This window comes from Phaenicophaeus curvirostris, chromosome 27, assembly GCF_032191515.1.
Source record: "Phaenicophaeus curvirostris isolate KB17595 chromosome 27, BPBGC_Pcur_1.0, whole genome shotgun sequence".
NCBI classification, from domain to species: Eukaryota; Metazoa; Chordata; class Aves; order Cuculiformes; family Cuculidae; genus Phaenicophaeus; species Phaenicophaeus curvirostris.
In genome coordinates this window covers 5,652,416-5,673,984 of record NC_091418.1, presented here as the reverse complement: position 1 = coordinate 5,673,984, position 21,569 = coordinate 5,652,416, and the positions used below count along the sequence as shown (strand labels likewise).

The 21,569-nt window shown below is 60.6% G+C and overlaps 1 protein-coding gene across 1 annotated transcript; it reads left to right on the top strand.

Annotated features, from left to right (window-relative positions):
- The first annotated feature begins 2,873 nt into the window (after nucleotides 1–2,873).
- Nucleotides 2,874–21,569, top strand: LOC138731512 (uncharacterized). The gene is made up of 14 exons (XM_069877476.1): nucleotides 2,874–2,886; nucleotides 6,231–9,761; nucleotides 9,858–11,109; nucleotides 11,933–12,079; nucleotides 12,164–12,244; nucleotides 13,296–13,408; nucleotides 15,764–15,822; nucleotides 15,938–16,027; nucleotides 17,114–17,157; nucleotides 17,239–17,402; nucleotides 18,777–19,047; nucleotides 19,628–19,772; nucleotides 20,488–20,631; nucleotides 20,740–21,569. The coding sequence occupies exons 2-14, from the start codon at nucleotides 6,332–6,334 to the stop codon at nucleotides 20,992–20,994; spliced, it is 6,195 nt and encodes a 2,064-aa protein (XP_069733577.1). The 5' UTR covers nucleotides 2,874–2,886; nucleotides 6,231–6,331; the 3' UTR covers nucleotides 20,995–21,569.

Sequence of the window (21,569 nt, the reverse complement as noted above, 5' to 3'; positions counted from 1 at the left end):
CGGTTAAGCCCAAAGGAAGCTCATCCTGGTCAGCGATGAAGGCAAATCCATCGATCTAGAAGGAAAGAAGAGAGATGGTGGGGAGGACAGATTGGGATCGTGACCAATAAACCAAATTAGAGAGATTTGATGGCATAATTCATGCTTCTAAAAAATTGATATTGGCTTGGGAAGGGCAGGCAGGGAAAAAGCTGGAGATAAGACTTTTTGGGGAATAATGTACCACAGTGCCGATGTCCTTGAACAGAGGGAGACAAACCTGTGCAGGATCACTGGGGAGCAGCAACAAACACAAGGAAGACCCAGAAAGAACATCATGACAGAATCACTGAATGGTTTGGGTTGGAAGGGACCTCAAAGCCCATCCAGTTCCACCCCTGCCATGGGCAGGGACACCTCCCACTGGATCAGGGGCTCCAAGCCCCATCCAACCTGGCCTTGAACCCCTCCAGGGATGAGGCAGCCACCACTGCTCTGGGCAACCTGGGCCAGGGCCTCCTCAACCTCACAGGAAAAAAAAAATGGGGCAGTATCCTTCAAATTGTGGAAATTTGTGTGTGAATTTGTGGAATTGTGGAATGCCTGGAGAAAGGCCAGAAGAGAGCGGAAAGAGGACAACCTATAGGAAAAGATGGACATTCCACCTGGAGAAGGGAGACGTAACAGTCTTCAGTAGGTAAATTATCACAGAGGAAAGGGCTAGATGATCCTTGGTGCCCACAGAGAGCTACAAGATGATTTTCTGCTGCTGGTGGGAAGAGTGGTCACTGGGCAGGATGTGTCTAGCCTGGCCAAAAGGAAAAATAAACGACATGGCCATGAGGAAGAGGTCATGAACTGAAGGACAGGACAAGAGGGAATGGCCTCAAGCTCCACCAGGGGAGGTTCAGGCTGGACATTAGGAAAAAATTTTTCACAGAAAGGGTCATTGGGCAGTGGCAGAGGCTGCCCAGGGAGGGGGTTGAGTCACCTTCCCTGGAGGGGTTTAAGGGCCGGGTGGATGAGGTGCTGAGGGACACGGTTTAGTGATTGATGGGAATGGTTGGACTCGATGATCCCGTGGGTCTTTTCCAAGCTGGTGATTTTGTGATTCAAAGGAAGGGAAACTGGTGCTGGTTTCTTACCTGGTGCCCCCACCATGTCCTTAAACAGAGGAGCCCACCTACCACGGGATGAGGACACAGTCCAAAAGGGTGGAATGTGGAGGGAGGAGGCCCAGCCCCCTGGAGCGAGTCTCAAGGACTGTGCTTTGGGCCACTGCTCAGGGTCCTAGTGCTGGAAACAAGGCCCAGAAGAGCCAGTTTGACCCCAAAATACTGCTTCTCCTCTAGGATAGGGCAGTGAGGTCATGGACTCACTTTCATTAGCCTCACCCCTTCCCTCCTGAATTATGGAGTCATTAAGGTTGGAAAAGCCCTCTAAGCTCATCCAGTCCAACCATCAGCCCAAACGCACTGTGCCAAGCAAACCACATCCCAAAATGCCACGACCACACAATCTTTGAACCCCTCAGGGGTGGAGATTCCACCTGGGCAGCCTGGTCCAGGGCTTCACCACTTTGTCAGTGAAGAACTAACTCCTGATGTCCCATCTAATCCTATCCTCTCACAGCTTGAGGCCATTTCCTCTTGTCCTATCGTTTCGGAGTAGAGCCCAGCACCCACCTCACCACAACCTCCTTTCTGGGAGCTGCAGAGAGCAATGAGATCTCAGCCTCCTCTTCTCCAGGCTGAACAGCCCCAGGTCCCTCAGCTGCCTCTCATAACCCCTGTTCTCCAGCCCCTTCCCCAGGTCCGTTCCCTTCTCCAGCCCCTCAATATCCTTGGAGAGAGGGGCCCAAAACTGAACCCAGGATTCCCATCAAAACGGAACCACATTCCCCATGGAAAATGATCACAAGATTCTGCTGCTTTAACCACCCCTGACTGTTGTTTCGTTGACGCGGCACCACGAGTTCCATGAATCACGCCCGAGGATTTTCCATTTTCCCAACCTAAAGACCTTTTCTCTCGGTTTCCTCCCAAATGCAGCCTCCCTGCCCCATTGCTCAGCACGGAACCACAGGAGGAGGGAAAGCTAAAGTCAAAATTTGAATCTAGAGAGGGGGATCTGGGCCCCGCGCAGCCCCTTGGGAGTGAAGATCCCAGCAGGGAGACTCATGGAGCATGACTGGTCCATGGAGGGGCAGGATCAGCTCATGGAGGGCAGGATGAGCACATGGAGGGGCAGGATGAGCACATGGAGGGGCAGGATCAGCCCATGGAGGGCAGGATGAGCACATGGAGGGGCAGGATGAGCACATGGAGGGGCAGGATCAGCCCATGGAGGGCAGGATGAGCACATGGAGGGGCAGGATGAGCACATGGAGGGGCAGGATCAGCACATGGAGGGGCAGGATGAGCACATGGAGGGGCAGGATGGGCACATGGAGGGGCAGGATCAGCTCATGGAGGGCAGGATGAGTACATGGAGGGGCAGGATCGGCACATAGAGGGGCAGGATGAGTACATGGAGGGGCAGGATCGGCACATAGAGGGGCAGGATCAGCCCATGGAGGGGCAGGATCAGCTCATGGAGGGGCAGGATTTGCCCTCGGGGCCTGTTGGGGGCGTGGCCTCAGGAGGGGGCGTGGCCAGGGGCGGTTCCCGCGCTGTCCGTCAAACGAAGGGGGCGGGGCTTATTGAGGGGCGTGGCCAGAGCGCGCCTCCCTATTTAAGGGCGACGAGGGGGGCGTGGTTATTTAGGGGCGTGGCCATAGAGCTCCTGGGTCCGTCGCTAAGGGGCGGGAGGGGGCGTGGCCTTCCTAATGGGGGCGTGGCCTGAGCGATCGCGGAAGGGGGCGTGGCCAGAGCAGGCCCCGCCCCGCGGCGCGCGCCGGCCGTGCCGGTAAGGGGGGAGTGAGGGGGGGGAGGGAGTGGGGGGGGGAGGGAGTGGGGGGTGGGGGGAGGGAGTGGGGGGGGCTCCCCTCGGGATCCCCGAAACCCCCAAAATCAATTGAAGATCCCCCAAAACCTCTCAGGTCCCCCCCCACCAAAACCCCTTGAGGGTCCCCCCCAAACACCTTTGAGCCCCTCAAAATCCCTTGGGATCCCCCAAACCCCTCAGGTTCCCCCAAAACCCTTCGGAGCTCCCAAAATCCTTCGGAGCCCCCAAACTCTTGGGACTCCCCAAAACCCCTTGGGATTCCCCAAACCCCCTTGGGATCCCCAAAGCCCTCAGGTTCCCCCAAAGCCCCTTAGGCACCCCCAAATCCCTTGCGTCCCCCAAAAATCCCTTGGGATCCCTAAAAGACCTTAGGCTCCCCCCAAAACCCCTTGAGGGTCCCCCCAAACACCTTTGAACCCCCCCAACACCGCTCAGGTCCCCACAAAACCCCTTGGGGTCCCCAAAACCCCTCAGGTCCCCCCATAATCCTTTGATCCCCTAGAACCCCCAAAACTCTTGAGGGTCCCCCTCAAAAGCCCCAAGAGGACCCCCAAATCTCTCAGGACCCCCCCCAAACGCCTCGGAGTCCCTGAAAGCCCTCGATGCCCCCAAAACCCCTCGGGTCCCCCCAAAACACTTGAAGGTCCCCCAAAACCCCTCGGGTCCCCCTAAACACCTTTGACTCCCCCAAACCCTTCGGGTCCCCTCAAAACCCCTCAAGGGTCCCCCAAAACCTCTTAGATCCCCCCTAACCCCCTTGGTATCCCCAAAAGCCCTCAGGTCGCCCCAAAAATCCCTTGAGGATCCCCAAAACCCCTCGGGTCCCCCAAAATCATTTGAAGATCCCCCAAAACACTTTGGGTTCCCCCAAGCCCCTTGGGACCCCCCAAAGCTCCTTGAGGGTCCCCTCCAAACACCTTTGAGTCCCTCAAACCCCTCAGGGGACTCCAAAACCCCTTGAGGGACCCCCTCTAACCCCTCAGGTCCCCCTAAAACCCCTTGAGGTCCCCAAAAGCCCTTGGGTCCCCCCCTAAAACCCTTGGGACACCCCAGAACCCCTTGAGGACCCCCCAAAAAACTCTTGAGATCCCCAAAAACCCCTTGGGGTCCCCAAAACCTGTTGGGACCACCCAAAACCCCTACAGGTTCCCCCCAAAACCCCTCAAGGACCCCCAAAACCCCTTGACATCCCCCAAGCCGTTTGCCCCCCCCCCCCCCAAAGCCCATGGGGACCCCAAGGGGTTATGGGGGGCTCTGGGGGGACCCTAAGGGGTGGGGGGGAACCCCAAGGTGTTATAAGCGGGGTTCGTTGTCCCCCTGGGGTGCTGGAGGGGGTGAGCTGTACCCCCCCTTCCCCCCACCACTATGGTGGTGGATTCTCTGGTGGCTGCTATGGGGTTGTGCTCCTTGTGGGGCACAGAGTGGGGTGCAGTGGGGGGGGGGTGTCGGTTGAGGTGTCCTCACCCTGGGGACCAGGATGCTGGGGGTGGTGTGTGTGTGTGCAACCTCGCAAACGGTAGTGGATTCTCTGATGGCTGCTATGGGGTTGTGCTCCATGCTGTCTATGTGGGGTGCAGGGTAGGGTTCAGTGTGGGGTGCAGTGGGGGGGTGTCAGTTGGGGTGTTGTTCCCCCCCCCCCAGTTCCCATCCCCCTTTCCTGCCCCAGCGAGGCCGGAAGCCCAGCGGTGGCTGCGGTGACGCGGGTGACGTGGGGGCTGTGACGCGGGGCCCTGGGGTGACGCGGGGTGCAGGTCAGGGTGTGGGTGCTGGGGGGGGGGGGTGCTTGCCCCCCCCATGCTGCAGGTGCCCCCCTCGCCCCCTCCCCACGCTTTCCTCCCCGCTCCGCCTCCTCCTTCCATCCCTCCTTCCTCCTCTGGTCCCTCCCTCCACCCTTCTCTCCTCCTTCCCTCTCCCGGCCCCCTCCCTCCTTCCTCTCTTCTTCCTCCATCCTTCCTTCCCCCTCCTCCTTCCTCCCCCTGTCCTTCCTCCTTCCCTTCTCCCTCCGTCCTTCCTTCTTTCATCCTTCCCTCCCTCCCAGTCTTCCTCCTCCCTTCATCCCTCCCTCCAACCTCCCTCCCTTCTTCCTCCATCCCTCCTCCCCCTCCTCTTTCCTACCTTCTCCCTCCACTCCCCCTCCATTCTTCCTTCCCTCCTTCTCTCCTTCCTCCTTGCCCCTTTCCCTTCTCCCTCCCTCTCTCTTCTTCCTTCCCTCCATCCTTCTCTCTCCTTTCTTCCTCTCTCCTTCCTCCATCCTTCCATCCTTCCCTTCTTCTCTTCCTCCCTCTTTTCTTCCTGCCTCCTTTCTTTGTCTTTCCCTCCCTCCCTCCTTTCCTACGTCTTTTCTTCCTCCATCCTTCCCTCCTCCTTCTTTCCCTTCTCCCTCCCTCTCTCTCCTTCCTTTCCTCCATCCTTCTCCCATCTTTATTCCTCCATCCTTGCATCCTTCCTTCCTCTCTCCCTCTCTCCTTCCTCCCTCCCTCCCTCCTTCTTTCCTTCTTCCTTCCTCCCTTCCTTCTTCCCTCTCCCTCTCACCTTCCTCCCTCCTTCCCCCCTCTTTTTCCTCCCTCCCTCCTCTCTCCCTCCCTCCTTCCTCCTTCCCTTTCTCCCTCTCTCCTCCCTCCCTCCTTCCTTTCTCCCTCCCTCCCTCCTTCCTCCATTCCTCTCTCCCTCATCTTCCTCCCTCCTTCCCTCCCTCCTTCCCTCTCTCCCTCTCTCCTTCCTCCATCCTTTTTGCGTTTCTCCCTCCCTCCTTCCTTCCTCCCTCCCTCCTTCCTCCATTCCTCTCTCCCTCTCTTCTTCCTCCCTCCTTCCCTCTCTCCCTCTCTCCTTCCTTCATCCTTTTTTCCCTCCTTCCTCTCTCCCTCCTTCCTCCTTCCCTTTCTCCCTCCTTCCTCCCTCCCTTCTTCCTCCTTCCCTCTCTCCCTCTCTGCTTCCTTCATCTTTTTTTCCTTCCTTCCTCCCTCCCTCCCTCCCTCCCTCCTTCCCTTTCTCCCTCCTTCCTCCCTCCTTCCCTTTCTCCCTCCTTCCTCCCTCTCTTCTTCCTCCTTCCCTCTCTCCCTCTCTCCTCCCTCCCTCCTTCCTTCCTCCCTCCCTCCTTCCTCCATTCCTCTCTCCCTCTCTCCTTCCTTCATCCTTTTTTCCTTCCTCCCTCCCTCCCTCCCTCCTTCTTCCTTCCCTTTCTCCCTCCTTCCTCCCTCCCTTCTTCCTCCTTCCCTCTCTCCCTCTCTCCTCCCTCCCTCCCCCGTCTCTCTCTTCCTCCTCCCCTCCTCTTCCTCTCCTGCCCCCTCACTCTGCTGTCCCCACAGGGCTGTCCCCGCCATGGGGCCGAGCGTCGCGCCGCCGCGATGGACACGGGGCAGCTGCCGTCTCGCCGCGGCTGGGTGGCTGTAGCCGCGGCCACCACACCATGGAGCCCACGGCCACCACCCCCACCAGCCCCACCACCACGGGGGTCCTGGTGGCGCAGGACGCCATTGTCTTCTCGGGAGCGGGGGACAAGGGGGTGACCTCGGTGGTGCCCTCTGTGGCGCCCACCGTGGCGCCCACCGGCACCGACGTCTTCTGGGCCAGCCTGGTGCAAGCCCAGCTCTGCGTTTGGGAGCTGCAAGGAGCCATCGAGGGGCACCTGGATGATGGTGACCACAACCAGGCACCCCAGGACAGCTGGAGCCGCAGCCGTGGCGCCGCAGCCACCACACAGAGCGCTGAGGAGAGCATCTCACATCAGCAACGTGGTCCTGGGTCCACAGAGGAGAGCACCTCACACCAGCATCGTGGTCCGAGGTCTATAGAGGGGAGCATCTCACACCATCGATGTGGTCCTGAGTCCACAGAGAGCGTCTCACACCTTTGGTGTTATCCTGGGTCTATACAGGAGAGCATCTCACACCATCAGTGTGGTCCTGGGTCCACAGAGGAGAGCATCTCACACCAGCAACGTGGTCCTGGGTCTGTAGAGGAGAGCATCTCACACCAGCAACATGGTCCTGGGTCCACAGAGGAGACCACCTCACACCAGCAATGTGATCCAGGGTCCACAGAGGCGAGCACCTCACACCAGCAACGTGGTCCTAGGTCTATAGAGGGGAGCATCTCACACCATCGATGTGGTCCTGAGTCCACAGAGGAGAGCACCTCACACCAGCAACGTGGTCCGAGGTCTATAGAGGGGAGCATCTCACACCAGCAACGTGGTCCTGAGTCCACAGAGAGCGTCTCACACCTTTGGTGTTATCCTGGGTCTGTAGAGGAGAGCATCTCGCACCACCAATGTGGTCCTGAGTCCACAGAGGAGAGCACCTCACACCAGCAACGTGGTCCGAGGTCTATAGAGGGGAGCATCTCACACCAGCAACGTGGTCCTGAGTCCACAGAGAGCGTCTCACACCGTTGGTGTTATCCTGGATCTGTAGAGGAGAGCATCTCACACCAGCAACGTGGTCCTGGGTCCACAGAGGAGAGCATCTCACACCAGCAACGTGGTCCGAGGTCTATAGAGGGGAGCATCTCACACCAGCAGTGTGGTCCTGAGTCCACAGAGAGCGTCTCACACCATTGGTGTTATCCTGGATCTGTAGAGGAGAGCGTCTCACACCAGCAACGTGGTCCTGGGTCCACAGAGGAGAGCGTCTCACACCAGCAACGTGGTCCTAGGTCTATAGAGGGGAGCGTCTCACACCAGCAACGTGGTCCTGGGTCCACAGAGGAGAGCATCTCACACCAGCAACGTGGTCCTGAGTCCACAGAGGAGAGCACCTCACACCAGCAATGTGATCCAGGGTCCACAGAGGAGAGCACCTCACACCAGCAACGTGGTCCTAGGTCTATAGAGGTGAGCATCTCACACCAGCAACGTGGTCCTGGGTCCACAGAGGAGAGCATCTCACACCTTTGGTGTTATCCTGGGTCCACAGAGGAGAACATCTCACACCAGCAACGTGGTCCTGAGTCCACAGAGGAGAGCATCTCACACCAGCAATGTGATCCAGGGTCCACAGAGAAGAGCATCTCACACCAGCAACATGGTCCTAGGTCTATAGAGGGGAGCATCTCACACCATCGATGTGGTCCTGAGTCCACAGAGAGCATCTCACGCCTTTGGTGTTATCCTGGGTCTGTAGAGGAGAGCATCTCACACCAGCAACGTGGTCCTGGGTCTATAGAGGAGAGCATCTCACGCCTTTGGTGTTATCCTGGGTCTGTAGAGGTGAGCATCTCACACCAGCAACGTGGTCCTGGGTCTATAGAGGAGAGCATCTCACACCTTTGGTGTTATCCTGGGTCCACAGAGGAGAACATCTCACACCAGCAACATGGTCCTAGGTCTGTAGAGGGGAGCATCTCGCATCAGCAACATGGTCCTGGTTCCACAGAGAGCATCTCACACCAGCAACGTGGTCCTGGGTCCATAGAGGAGAGCGTCTCACACCAGCAATGTGATCCAGGGTCCACAGAGGATAGCGTTTCACACCAGCAGCGTGGTCCTGGGTCTACAAAGGAGAGCATCTCACAGCTTTGGCACGGCCCTGGGTCCACAGAGGAGAACATCTCGCACCAGCAATGTGGTCCTGGGTCCATAGAGGAGAGCGTCTCACACATCTGGCATAGTCCTGGGTCCACAGAGGAGAGCATCTTGCCCAAATTTATGCCTACAGATGGGAGCATCTTGCATGAGCACCTGGGCTGTGGATCCACATATGAGAGCATCTTCCACATGTCTACAGGTGGGAGCGTCTCACAAGAGCATTGTAGCCACGTGCCTACAGAGGGGAACGTCTCACACGAGCACGTCCCCAAGGGTGGGACCGTCTCGCCCGAGTCTGTGCCCATGAACGAGAGCATCTTGCACAAGCACCAAGACCGTGGACCGACACATGAGAGCATCTTCCACATGTCCACAAGTGGGAGCATCTCACATGAGCACCGTGGCTGTGGGCCTACAGATGGGAGCATCTCCCCCACGTACCTGCCTATGGAAGAGGCCGTCTTGAAAGACCATGTGCTGATAGATGGGACCATATCGCCTAAGTCCATGCTGATGGAGGGGACCACCTCACAGGAGCACGTGCCTATGGCCAAGAGCATCACGCTCAAGGCCTTGACCACGGATAGGAGTATCTCACCCACGATCACGCCCGTAGATGGGACCATCTCGCCCAGGTTTATGCCCATGGAAAGGAGCATCTCGCTCACGTTCATGCCCACAGATGGAACCATCTCACAGGAGCGTGTGCCCATGGATAGGAGCATCTCACCCAAGTTCGTATGCATGGATGAGAGCGTCTCACCCAAGTTCACGCCCACAGATGAGACCGTCTCGCAGGAGCATGTGCCTGTGGATAGAAGCATTTCTCCCAAGTTCCTGCCCACGGATGAGGGCATCTCGCCCAAGGCCATGCCCACGGATGGGAACATCTCACCCAGGTTCTCACTCGTGGATGAGGGCATCTCGCCCAAGGCCATGCCCACGGATGGGAGCATCTCACCCAAGTCCATGCCCGTGGATGGACCCCCCTCACCTGACCACCAGGCCCCCAAAAGCAGTGAAGAGGAGGATGATGATGAGGATGATGAGGATGATGATGATGATGATGATGATGATGATGATGATGAAGACGCCAATGGCTGCTCCTCCCGTGAGGAAGACGCTGAGGACCTGGAGGAGGAGGAGGAGCCCCACTTCCACACGAACCCACTCTTCCAGAGCCGGGGGCTGGCGCCCATGGGTGCCCGCTGGGTGCCCCTTTACCGGCCCCACGGCGCCGTGGGGCAGGGGGGGCCCTCCCCCGCCTGCCCCCCCCCAACCCTTGGGTGCCCCCTGGCTGGAGGGGACCTCGGTGAGTGTGGAGACCTCCAGCCCTGGGGCTTTTCGGGGGGGGCACCAGCACTGATGGGGATCGCCCCCCACCTCAATGTGTCTTCTCCACCCCCAGGACCCCTCAAACCCCCCATCCTGGAGCTCCGGCCCCCCCCGGATGAGGCCCTTGGATCTGGGCACCCCCTCAGCCCAGAATACGGGGACAGGGACTCCCCTGAACCCCCAACTCTGAAAGGGGGACACTGGGACCCCCCTAGCCTGCAATGGGAACACCAGGATGCCCCTGAGCCCCCCACCCCAGGGGGAAATGACCGGGGACCCCCCAGCCCGCTGACCCCCCCAGATCACCTCCAGCCCCTCCCCAGCCCCCCAAATCATCCCCGGGGAGGAGGGGTGCACTGCCCCCCCAGCCCGGAATGGGACCCCCCCGAGCCCCCGACCCTGCTGGACCTCACCCCGGGGGAGGACACACAGGGCCCCCCCACCCACTTGACACCCCCAGAACACCTCCAGCCTCCCCCCAGCCCCCCGTTACTCCCATCTCAGCCCCTGGAAGGGGGAGTCCTGCCCCCCCCCAACCCCCTGACCCCCTCGGATCACCCCCAGATGCCCCCCAAATCCCAATCTCATCCCTTGGGAGGGGGGATCCAGCCCCCTCAGAGTCCTCTGACCCCCCCAGATCACCCCCAGTCCTCCCTCAAACCCCTATCTCATCCCCTGGGAGGACCCCCCAGCCCCCTGACCCCCCCGGGTCACCCCCAGCCCCCCCCCAAATCCCCTTTTCAACCCCTGGGAGGGGGAGTCCTGCCCCCTCACAGCCCCCTGACCCCCCCAGATCACCCTCAGACCCCCCTCAAACCCCAATTTCAACCTCTAGGAGGGGGGTTCCAGCCCCCTCCGAGCCCCCTGACTCCCCCAGATCATCCCCAGACCCCCCTCAAACCCCCATCTCATCCCCTGGGAGGACCCCCCAGCCCCCTGACCCCCCCGGGTCACTCCCAGACCTCCCCCAAACCCCAATTTGAGCCTCTAGGAGGGGGAGTCCAGCCTCCTCCTAGCCCCCTGACCCCCCCTGATCACCCCCAGACCCCCCCCAAACCCCAATTTCAGCCCCTGGGAGGGGGGGTCCTGCCCCCCTCGAGCCCCCTGACCCCCCCGTCCCCCCTCCCGTCCCTGCCACCCCGGGGTCCCCTGGGGCCAGGGTTTGCCCGGGGGTCCCGAGGGGCCCCTCCCACGGCTGCGTGGCTCCCGGTGTCCCCGGGGGGGCACATGGTACATGCCCCCCCCCCGTCGCCCCCCACCATGGAGGAGCAGCCCCCCAAGATGGGCGAGGAGCCCCTGCCGGAGCCCCCCGACAGCACCCAGGGGTGAGGGACATGCACCCCCTGCCATGGGGCACCCCCTGCCCCCCCCCCCCGAGCCCTGTGTGTCCCCCTGCTCTGTCCCCCAACTCTGTACCCCCAGAGCCCTGTATGTGTCCCCCCAGTGTCCGTCTGTCCCCTTCCAGTCCCCTCTGCCCCCCAGAGCCCTCTGTCCCCCCACACCCCCCATCTGTCCCTCTGTCCCCCCACCCCTCTCTGTCTGTCTGTCCTCCCCTTCTCTCTATTCCCTCAAATCCCATCCCAACGCCCTGTCTGTCCCCCCGTGGCCCCTGTGTCTGTCTGTCTGTCCCACCAGAACCCTTGTCCCCACAAACACTTGCTCATGCCCCCTGACCCCGTCTGTCTGTCTGTCTGTCCCCCCAACCCCCCCCAGCCCCCTGTCCCCTCACCACCCATCTGCCCCCCCATTCCCCATCCTCCGCCTCCAAACCAATCTCTGTTCTGTCTGTCTGTCCACCAACCACCCCCCCAAGCCCCTTTTCCACCCCCTAGCCCCCCCCATTTCCCCTGACCCCCCCAATCCCCCCCAAAAACCCCATTTCCCCTATTTCCCCCCATCCCCTCCCACCCCAACAGGTCAGAATCAAGGGGGACCCCCCTTAAAAGACCTCCTGACCCCCCAAACCACTCTCTGTTCTGTCTGTCTGTCCACCAACCACCCCCCCAGCCCCTTTTCCACCCCCTAGCCCCCCCCATTTCCCCTGCCCCCCCCCAAAAACCCCATTTCCCCTATCCCCTCCCACCCCAGCAGGGCAGAATCAAGGGGACCCACCCCCCCAATCCAAAAATCCTCCTTCTCCCCCCGCAGCTGCCAGCCCGGGGGGTCCCCGGTGCCACCGTCGCTGCCAAACGAGGGGGGGCAGAGACAGCGAGGGGAGGCGCAGCGCTTGGCCGCTCGCCTTTTCCACCTCGACGGCTTCAAAAAGTCCCAAGTGGCCTCGTTCCTCCGCAAGAAGTAAGGAATTGGGAGGGGGGACACACTTTTGGGGGGGTTCGTGGGGTTGGGGACCCTCCTTCAAGTCATCTCTCCCCCCCCCAGCAACGATTTCAGCGCGATGGTGGCTCAGGAATACCTGGATTTCTTCCAGTTTGGGGGCCAAACGCTGGATCAGGCGCTCAGGTAGGGCTGGTGGGGGTGGCCCCCCCCCAAAAAATTGATAGTGGGGTGGGGGGGTTGTTGGAGCTGATGGGAGGAGAGATTTGAGGTGGTTTGGGGCTGTTGGGGGCCAGGGGGGCAGATTTAGGGAGATGGGGGGGCCTGGGGGGGGCAGACTTGGGGTTGGAGGGGCCAGATTTGGGGTACTTGGGGGTTGAGGGGGGCAGACTTGGGGTCGGGGGGGCAGATTTGGGGTGTTTTGGGGTCAGGAGGGACAGATGGGGTGTCCACAGGGGGCAGATTTGGGGTCTGCTGAGTTTTGGGTTTGGCGGGGGGGGGAGGTTTGAGGGTCAGGGGGGCAGGTTTGGGGTCTGGGGGTGGATTTGGGGTCTGGTGGGGTCCACGGGGGCAGATTTGGGGCCAGGAGGGTCATTTTTTGGGGTACTTTGGGGTCTGAGAGTAGATTTGGTATCCATAGGGGTCAGGTTTGGGGTACTCGGGGGTCAGGAGGGGCAGATTTGGGGTCGGGGGGGCCAGATTTGGGGTGTTTGGGGGTCTAAGAGCAGATTTGGGGTCTAAGGTCAGATTTGCTGAGATTGGGGGGGAAAGTTTTGGGGTTGGGGGGCAGATTTGGGGTCTGGGGGGCAGATTTGGGGTCGGGGGAGCAAATTTGGGGTGTTCTGGGGCTGAGGGGGCAGATTGGGGTCCTGGGGGGGCAAATTTGGGGTGTTTTGAGGTCAAAAGGGCAGATTTAGCGTCTGCTGGGTTCCATGGGGGGCAGATTTGGGGTCCTGGGGCACAGATTTGGGGGGTCCTGGTGTGGGAAGCTCTGCTGGAGCTGGGGGGGGTCCCAGTTTGGGGGTTCAGGGGGAATGGGGTTTGTTGGGGGCGGGGGGGGGGGCAGATTTAGGGTCTTCCAGGCTCTGGTGGGGGAAGATTTGGGGTCTGGGGGGTTGGATTCGAGGTTAGGGGTGCAGCCAGGATCTAGGGGTGGGGGGGTCCTGGTGGGGGAATAGGTGTTTTTAGGGGGGGCCCCCCACTAATCGTGGGGTTTGGGGGTGGGGGGGGGGGGCAGGTCCTTCCTGCAGGCGCTGGTGCTGACGGGCGAGACGCAGGAGCGCGAGCGCATCCTCGGCCACTTCTCTCGCCGCTACCATCGCTGCAACCCCGGCGCCTTCCCCTCCCCGGGTGAGCCCCCCAGAACCCCCCGAGCACCCCCAGAACCCCCCCAGCACCCCCAGAACCCCCCGGGTACCTCTAGAACCCCTCTGGGCACCCCCAGAACCCCCCAGGTACCCCTAGAACCCCCCCGGCTACCCCCAGAACCCCCCCAGGCACCCCCAGAACCCCCCAGGTACCCCCAGACCCCTCTCCCGGCACCCCCAGAACCCCCCAGCTACCCCCAGAACCCCCCCGGCACCCCCAGAACTCCCTGGGTACCCCTAGAACCGCCCCCAGGCACTCCCAGAACCCCCCGGGTACCCCTAGAACCCCCCTGGCACCCCAAGAACCCCTTGGGTACCCCCAGAACCCCCGGGCACCCCCAGACCACCCCTCCGGCACCCCCAGAACCCCCCAGGTACCCCTAGAACCCCCACTGCACCCCCAGAACCCCCCAGGTACCCCTAGAACCCACCCAGGCACCCCCAGAACCCCTCAGGTGCCCCTAGAACCCCCCGGGTACCCCTAGAACCCCCCCTGGCACCCCGAGAACCCCTTGGGTACCCCCAGAACCGCCGGGCACCCCCAGACCACCCCCCCGGCACCCCCAGAATCCCCCAGGTACCCCTAGAACCCCCACTGCACCCCCAGAACCCCCCAGGGACCCCCAGAACCACCCCCGGCACCCCCAGAACTCCCCGGGTACCCCTAGAACCCCCCCCAGGCACCCCCAGAACCCCTCAGGTGCCCCTAGAACCCCCTGGGCACCCTCAGAACCCCCCGGGTACCCCTAGAACCCCCCCAGGCACCCCCAGAACCCCCCAGGTAGCCCTAGAACCCCTCCAGGTACCCCCAGAACCCCCCGGGTACCCCTAGAACCCCCACTGCACCCCCAGAACCCCCCAGGGACCCCCAGAACCACCCCCGGCACCCCCAGAACCCCCCAGGTACCCCTAGAACCCACCTAGGCACCCCCAGAACCCCTCAGGTAGCCCTAGAACCCCCCCAGGTACCCCCAGAACCCCCCAGGCACCCCCAGAACCCCCCAGGTAGCCCTAGAACCCCCCCAGGCACCCCCAGAACCCCCCAGGTAGCCCTAGAACCCCCCCAGGTACCCCCAGAACCCCCCGGGTACCCCTAGAACCCCCACTGCACCCCCAGAACCCCCCAGGGACCCCCAGAACCACCCCCGGCACCCCCAGAACCCCCCAGGTACCCCTAGAACCCCCCAGGCACCCCCAGAACCCCCCAGGTAGCCCTAGAACCCCCCCAGGTACCCCCAGAACCCCCCAGGCACCCCCAGAACCCCCCAGGTAGCCCTAGAACCCCCCCAGGCACCCCCAGAACCCCCCAGGCACCCCCAGAACCCCCCAGGTAGCCCTAGAACCCCCCCAGGTACCCCCAGAACCCCCCAGGTAGCCCTAGAACCCCTACCAGCACCCCCAGAACCCCTGCGGCACCCTCAGAACCCCCGGGTACCCCTAGAACCACCCCCCAGCACCCCCAGAACCCTCCGGGTACCCCTAGAACCCCCCTGGGCACCCCGAGAACCCCCCAGGTACCCCTAGAACCCCCCCGGCTACCCCCAGAACCCCCCCAGGCAGCCCCAGAACCCCCTGGGTACCCCCAGAACCCCCCCTGGCACCCCTAGTGGCACCCCTAGAACCCCCTGGGTACCCCCAGAATCCCCCAGGCACCCTCAGAACCCCTTGGGTACCCCCAGAACCCCCCACCCAGCCCCTTCCCCCCAAAACCCCTCCCCAGTCCCACACAGGGAATCAGGTTTGGGGCAGATTGGGAAGTTTGGGGGGCAGATTTATGGTGTTTGGGGGCAGATTGGGGGGTTGGGGGCACATTTAGGGTTTTTGGGGGGCAGATTTGGGATTTGGGGGCAGATTTGGGGTGGTTTGGGGGCAGATTGGGGAGTTTGGGGTCAGATTAGGGGTGTTTGGGGACAGATTGGGGTTTTGGGGTGGGGATTTGGGGCGATTTGGGGGGAAGTTGATGGTTTAAGGGGCAGATTTGGGGAGGTTTAGGATTTGGGGGCAGATTTGGGGTGTTTGGGGACAGATTGGGGATTTTGGGAGCAGATTTGGGGTGTTTGGGGACAGATTGGGGTTTTGGGGGGTGGGTTTGGGGTGGTTTGGGGGGAGGTTGGTGTTTTGGGGGTTCAGATTTGGGGTGGTTTGGGATTTGGGGGCAGATTTGGGGTGTTTGGGGACGGATTGGGATTTTGGGGGGTGGATTTGGGGTGGTTTGGGGGCACATTGGGGGTTTGGGGTGGTTTAGGGGTTGGGGTGATTTGGGGGTAGATTTGGGGACCTGGGGGGCAGCTGTTGGAGCATCTTTGGGGGTCCCCTGACCCCCCTTTTCCTCCCGCAGACGCCACGCACTCCCTGACGTGTGCCCTCATGCTGCTCAACACCGACCTCCACGGACAGGTAAAAGGAAGGGAAGGAACCCCCCAAAAAAACCACTTTCCTGCCATTTTTGGGGTGCAAAAATCAAAAATAAAAAAAAAGAGGGGGGGCACCCACCTGTTTGTCCCCCCCGCAGCGCCTCGGCCGCCCCATGACCAGCGCGGAGTTCGTCACCAACCTCAGCGGGATGATGGACGGACACGACTTCCCCAAGGAGCAGCTCAAGGTTGCTGGGGTTCGAAAAGGGGGGGCACCCTTCTGACCCCCCCGAACCCCACTTTTTCCCCCCAAAACCCCACATTTTCCCCCCTAATCCCACTATTTCCCCCCTAACCCCACTATTTCCCCTCTGAATCCCATGTTTTCCTCCCTGAACCCCACTTTTTCCCCCCTAATCCCACTATTTCCCCCCTAATCCCACTATTTCCCCTCTGAATCCCATGTTTTCCTCCCTGAACCCCACTTTTTCCCCCCTAACCCCACTATTTCCCCCCTGAACCCCACTTTTTCCCCCCTAATCCCACTATTTTCCCCCTAACCCCACTATTTCCCCTCTGAATCCCATGTTTTCCCCCCCAAACCCCACATTTTCCCCCCTGAACCCCACTTTTCCCCCCTAACCCAACTATTTCCCCCCTGAACCCCACATTTTCCCCCCTGAACCCCAATTTTTCCACCCCAACCCCATGTTTTCCCCCCTAACACCACTATTTCCCCTCTGAACCCCACGTTTTCCCCCCTGAACCCCACGTTTTCCCCCCCGAACCCCACTATTTCCCCCCAGAACCCCACTTTCTCCCCCTAACCCCACTTTTCCCCCCCCGAAACCCACTTTTTCCCCCAACCCCACTATTTCCCCTCTGAACCCCACATTTTCCCCCCTGAACCCCACGTTTTCCCCCCCGAACATCACTTTTTCCCCTCTAACACAACTATTTCCCCTCTGAACCCCACATTTCCCCCCCTGAACCCCATGTTCCCCCCCGAACCCCACTATTTCCCCCCTAATCCCACCCTTCCCCCCTGAACCCCACATTTTCCCCCCCGAACCCCACTTTTCCCCCCCGAACCCCATTTTTTCCCCCCAATCCAACTATTTCCCCTCTGAACCGCACTTTTCCCCCCTGAACCCCAATTTTTCCCCCCCAACCCCACTATTTCCCCTCTGAACCCCACTATTTCCCATCTGAACCCCACTTCTTCCCCCAAACCCCACTTTTTCCCCCCAAATCCCACTATTTCCCCTATGAACCCCACTTTTTCCCCCATAACCCCACTATTTCCCCCCTGAACCCCATTATTCCCCCCCCAGGCTCTCTACAGCTCCATCCGCAACGAGAAGCTGGCGTGGGCAGTGTGAGTATTGGGGTGATGGGGTGATGGGGGGGGGAGATGGGGCTGGGGGGGCACTTGGTGACGCTGAGAACCCCCCCACAGGGATGAGGAGGAGGAGGAAGAAGCCTCTGGGGGGGGCGGCTTGGCCCCCCTCGGCCGTAAGAAGAGCCACCCCAGCCTGGAGCTGCCGGGGGGACCGGGGGCCGTCACCTACCGCCGGGGCTGCCTGGCCAGGAAGGTGCTGGCCGAGGCCGACGGCAAAAAAAGTGAGGGGGGGGGGACAATTTGGGGGTTCAGGGGCTGATCTGGGGGGGTTGGGGTGGATTTTTGGTGCTTTGGGGTGGATTTGGGGTGGTTTGGGGTGGATTTGGGGGATTTTGGGGTGGATTTGTGGGATTTTGAGGTGGATTTGGGGGGGGTTGGGCTGGATTTGGGGTGTTTTGGGGTGGATTTGGGGTGCTCTGGGGTGGATTTAGGGTGGTTTTGGTGGATTCAGGGTGTTTTGGGGTGGAGTTGTGGTATTTTGGGGTGGATTTGGGGTATGTTGAGGTGGATTTGTGGCATTTTGGGGTGGATTTGGGGTGCATTGGGGTGGATTTGGAGTGGATTTGGGGTATATTGGGTGGATTTGGGGTATTTGGGGGTGAATTTGGGATGGATTTGGGGTGTAGGGGTGGATTTTTGGTATTTCGGGGTGGATTTGTGGTATTTTGGGGGGATTTGTGGTGTTTGGGTTGGATTTGGGGTATTTTGAGGTGGATTTGGGGTGTTTTAAGGTGGATTTGGGGTGTTTGGGGTGGATTTGGCATTTTTTGAGGTGGATTTACTGTGTTCTAGGCTGGATTTGGGGGGTTTGGGGTGGATTTTTGATGCTTTGGGGTGGATTTGGGGGGTTTTGAGGTGGATTTACCATGTTTTGGGGTGGATTTGGGGTGCTTTGGGTGGATTTGGGGGGGTTGGGATGGATTTGGGGTGCTTTGGGTGGATTTGGGGGGGTTGGGGTGGATTTGTGGTATTTCAGGGTGGATTTTGGATGTTTTGGGTTGGATTTGGGGTATTTTGGGATGGATTTCTGGTATTTTGAGGTGGATTTGTGGTGTTCTGGGGTGGATTTGGGGTATTTTGTGGTGGATTTGGGGGGGTTGGGGTGGTTTTGGGGTGCTTTGGGATGGATTTGTGGTATTTTGAGGTGGATATGGGGTGTTTTTGGGTGGATTTGTGGCATTTTGGGTTGCATTGGGGTGGATTTGGGGTGGATTTGGGGCATTTTGGGGTGAATTTGGGATGGATTTGGGGTGTAGGGGTGGATTTTTGGTATTTTGGGGTGGATTTGGGGGGTTTGGCATGGATTTGGGGGGTTTTGGGGGGATTTGCAGTATTTTGGAGTGGATTTGGGGTGCTTTGGGGTGGCTTTGGGGTGGCTTTGTGGTATTTTGAGGTGGATTTGGGGTGTTTTCAGGTGGATTTGTGGCATTTTGAGGTGGGTTTGGGGTGTCTTTGCGTCTGGGGGGTAGTGGGGGACAAGGGTAGGGTCAGTTGAGCTGAGGGGACCCAGCCTTGAGGGGGGGAGACAGGGGGTGCATCTTTCAAAGCCCAAGCTTTGGGGTCCATCCCTGACCCCCACCTTCTTCCCCCCCCAGCACCGTGGGGCAGACGGGGCTGGAAGCCCTTCCAGGCGGTTCTGAAGGGCACGCTCCTCTTCTTCCTCAAACCTGGGGGGCGCACGGGGGCCCCTCGTCGCCCCTCCGAGCCAGGGCCCTTCCCGACCCCCCAGGAGGAAGGAGGCGCCGAGGCCGAGGAGCCCTTGGGCATCCACCACGCCCTGGCCGAGCGCGCCAGCAAGTACACCAAGCGCCCCAACGTCTTCCGCTTGCAGACAGCCGACTGGCGCGTCTTCCTCTTCCAAGCCCCGTGAGTAGCCACCCCACCCCAAAGAGGGGACACGAAGATGTCCCCAAGAGTGAGGACGTCACCCATGACCTCCTCAGTTATGGTAGGACCTCACAGGAGGTGTCTCCACTTCAAAGAGGGGGGGCACAAAGATGTCCCCAAGAGTGAGGACGTCACCCATGACCTCCTCAGTCATGGTAGGACCTCAGAGATGTCTCCAGGGGGTGAGGACATCACCCATGACCTCCTCAGTCATGGTAGGACCTCACAGGAGGTGTCTCCACTTCAAAGAGGGGGGACACAAAGATGTCCCCAAGAGTGAGGACATCACCCATGACCTCCTCAGTCATGGTAGGACCTCAGAGATGTCTCCAGGGGGTGAGGACATCACCCATGACCTCCTCAGTCATAGTAGGACCTTGGAGGACATGTTGCCACCCCAAAGAGGGGGACACAAAGATGTCTCCAACGGTGAGGGCATCGCCCATGCCTTCCTCAGTCATAGTTGGACCTCAGCGGTGATGTCCCCACCCCAAAGAGGGGACAAAGAGATGTCCCCGAGGGCTGAGGGCGTCACCTGCGCCCTCCTCAATCATGGCAGGACCTCGGAGGAGATGTTCTCCTGGATCTCCCGCATCAACTTGGTGGCCGCGCTCTTCTCCTCACCCGCCTTTCCCGCCGCTGTCGGGTCCCAGCGCCGCTTCGTCCGCCCCATCCTCCCCGCCGCCCCCAGTCGCAGCCCCCCGGTGAGCGCCACCCCCCCGACACCCCGAATCTGCCTCCCTGGATCCCAGGAACCCCCAAATCTGCCCCTAAACCACCCCAAATTTACCCCCACCTGGACCCAGCAGACCCCAAATCTGCCTCCAGACCACCTCCATCTCCCCTCTGCACCCCAAAACACCCCCAAATTCCCCCTGGACCTCCCAAACCACCCCAAATCTGACCTAAACCACCCCAAATCTCCCCTCTGTACCCCAAAATACCCCAAACTCTCCTCCCTAGACCTCCCAAACCACCCCAAACCTGACTCCCTCAGACCCAGCAGACCCCAAATCTGCCAAAAACACCCCAAATTCCCCTTGGACCTCCCAATCCACCCCAAATCTGACCCAAACAGACCCCAAATCTCCCCTCTGCTCCCCAAAACACATCAAATCCCCCTTGGACCTCTCAAACCACCCCAAATCTGACCCCCCCGCAGACCCAGCAGACTCCAAATCACCCCAAACTCCCCCTAGATCCTCCCAAACCACCCTAAATCTGACCTAAACACCCCAAATCTCCCCTCTGCACCCCAAAATACCCCAAACTCTCCTCCTCAGACCTCCCAAACCACGTCAAACCTGACTCCCCCAGACCCAGCAGACCCCAAATCCGCTGAAAACACCCCAAATCCCCCCTGGACCTCCCAATCCACCCCAAATCTGACCCCTCCAACCCCCCTTTCCTGCCTGGCAGGAGGAGCAGCTCCGCTCCCACGAGGCGTGGATGGAGCGAGCGGCCGAGGAGCTCTACGAGCATCAACGCAACCTCCCCGACAAGCGAGGACGAGCCCGCGACCTGGACGAATACCGCCTGAAGAAGGAATATCTCCTCTACGAGGTGCGGCAGATTGATTCCTAATTAATTAATTCCTTACCTGGGACGCCCTGGGGCACCAGGGGACGTCCCCACACGGTGGTGTCACCTCCATCCTCCTCTCCACCTCAGAGACGTCGCTATGAGACCTACGTGCAGGTGCTGGAGACGTGGATCAACGCCGGCGGCCAGGATTTGGAAGGGTGGGAAGCCCAAGCGGGGCCCGTGGTGGCCCCCCCGGACCCCCCGACTTTGACCAAAGCGCATTCCAGCCCCTCGCTTGTCCCCGAGCCCCCGATCGCCCCCGCCATCCGCGTCAAGAGGAACATCTCCGAGCGCCGGACGGTGAGGAAGATCGTCCCCAAACGCAACAAGAACCTGCTGTGATGGACATGAGGGAGAGGGGACATGGGGACATTTTGGGGGGGGGGTCATCACCCCCCCACACCCTGGTACGAGGTTCCTTCAGGTATTGAGCCAACCTGGGGGGGGTGGGGGAAATTGGGATTCAGGATGGGGAAACTCAGGGAGACGCCTCCTCCCCTTCAAAGAAAAAGGGATGGGGGGGAAATTGGGGGTGGCAGCGCCCCTGCAGCCCCCCCCGCTCCAGCCCGCCGAGCGCTGCCGCTGCTCCCCCTCCCCGCGCCCGCTGCCTGCTGCTCTCTGTGTGCAATAAAGGTGTGTGTCCCACCGCTGCCACCCTCCTGTCCCCCAGTCATTGCTGGGGGGCGATGCCCGCCCCAGCAGCCCCTGGGGCCACAGGGAAAGATTGAGGTGAAGCCACCGCCCCATCTCGCAGACCCCAAACTGGAGGAAACACCCCCCACCCCCCCCAAAAAAAATTCTTCCTATAGGGAAAGCAGGTCCCACTCCTGCTGCTCAGCCTCATTAAAGGACTAATTAACACCCCTCCGGTTTCCCAGCAGCAAACACGGATGCTGCAGGGACGAAGGGGCCGAGAA

Excerpts from the sequence above, each read along its gene's own strand:
- LOC138731512 (XM_069877476.1), top strand. The coding sequence starts at position 6,332 with ATGGAGCCCACGGCCACCACCCCCACCAGCCCCACCACCACGGGGGTC. Across the intron at positions 11,110-11,932 it reads CCCCCCGACAGCACCCAGGG|CTGCCAGCCCGGGGGGTCCC; the intron begins GTGAGGGACATG and ends CTCCCCCCGCAG. Across the intron at positions 16,028-17,113 it reads TCCCCAAGGAGCAGCTCAAG|GCTCTCTACAGCTCCATCCG; the intron begins GTTGCTGGGGTT and ends TTCCCCCCCCAG.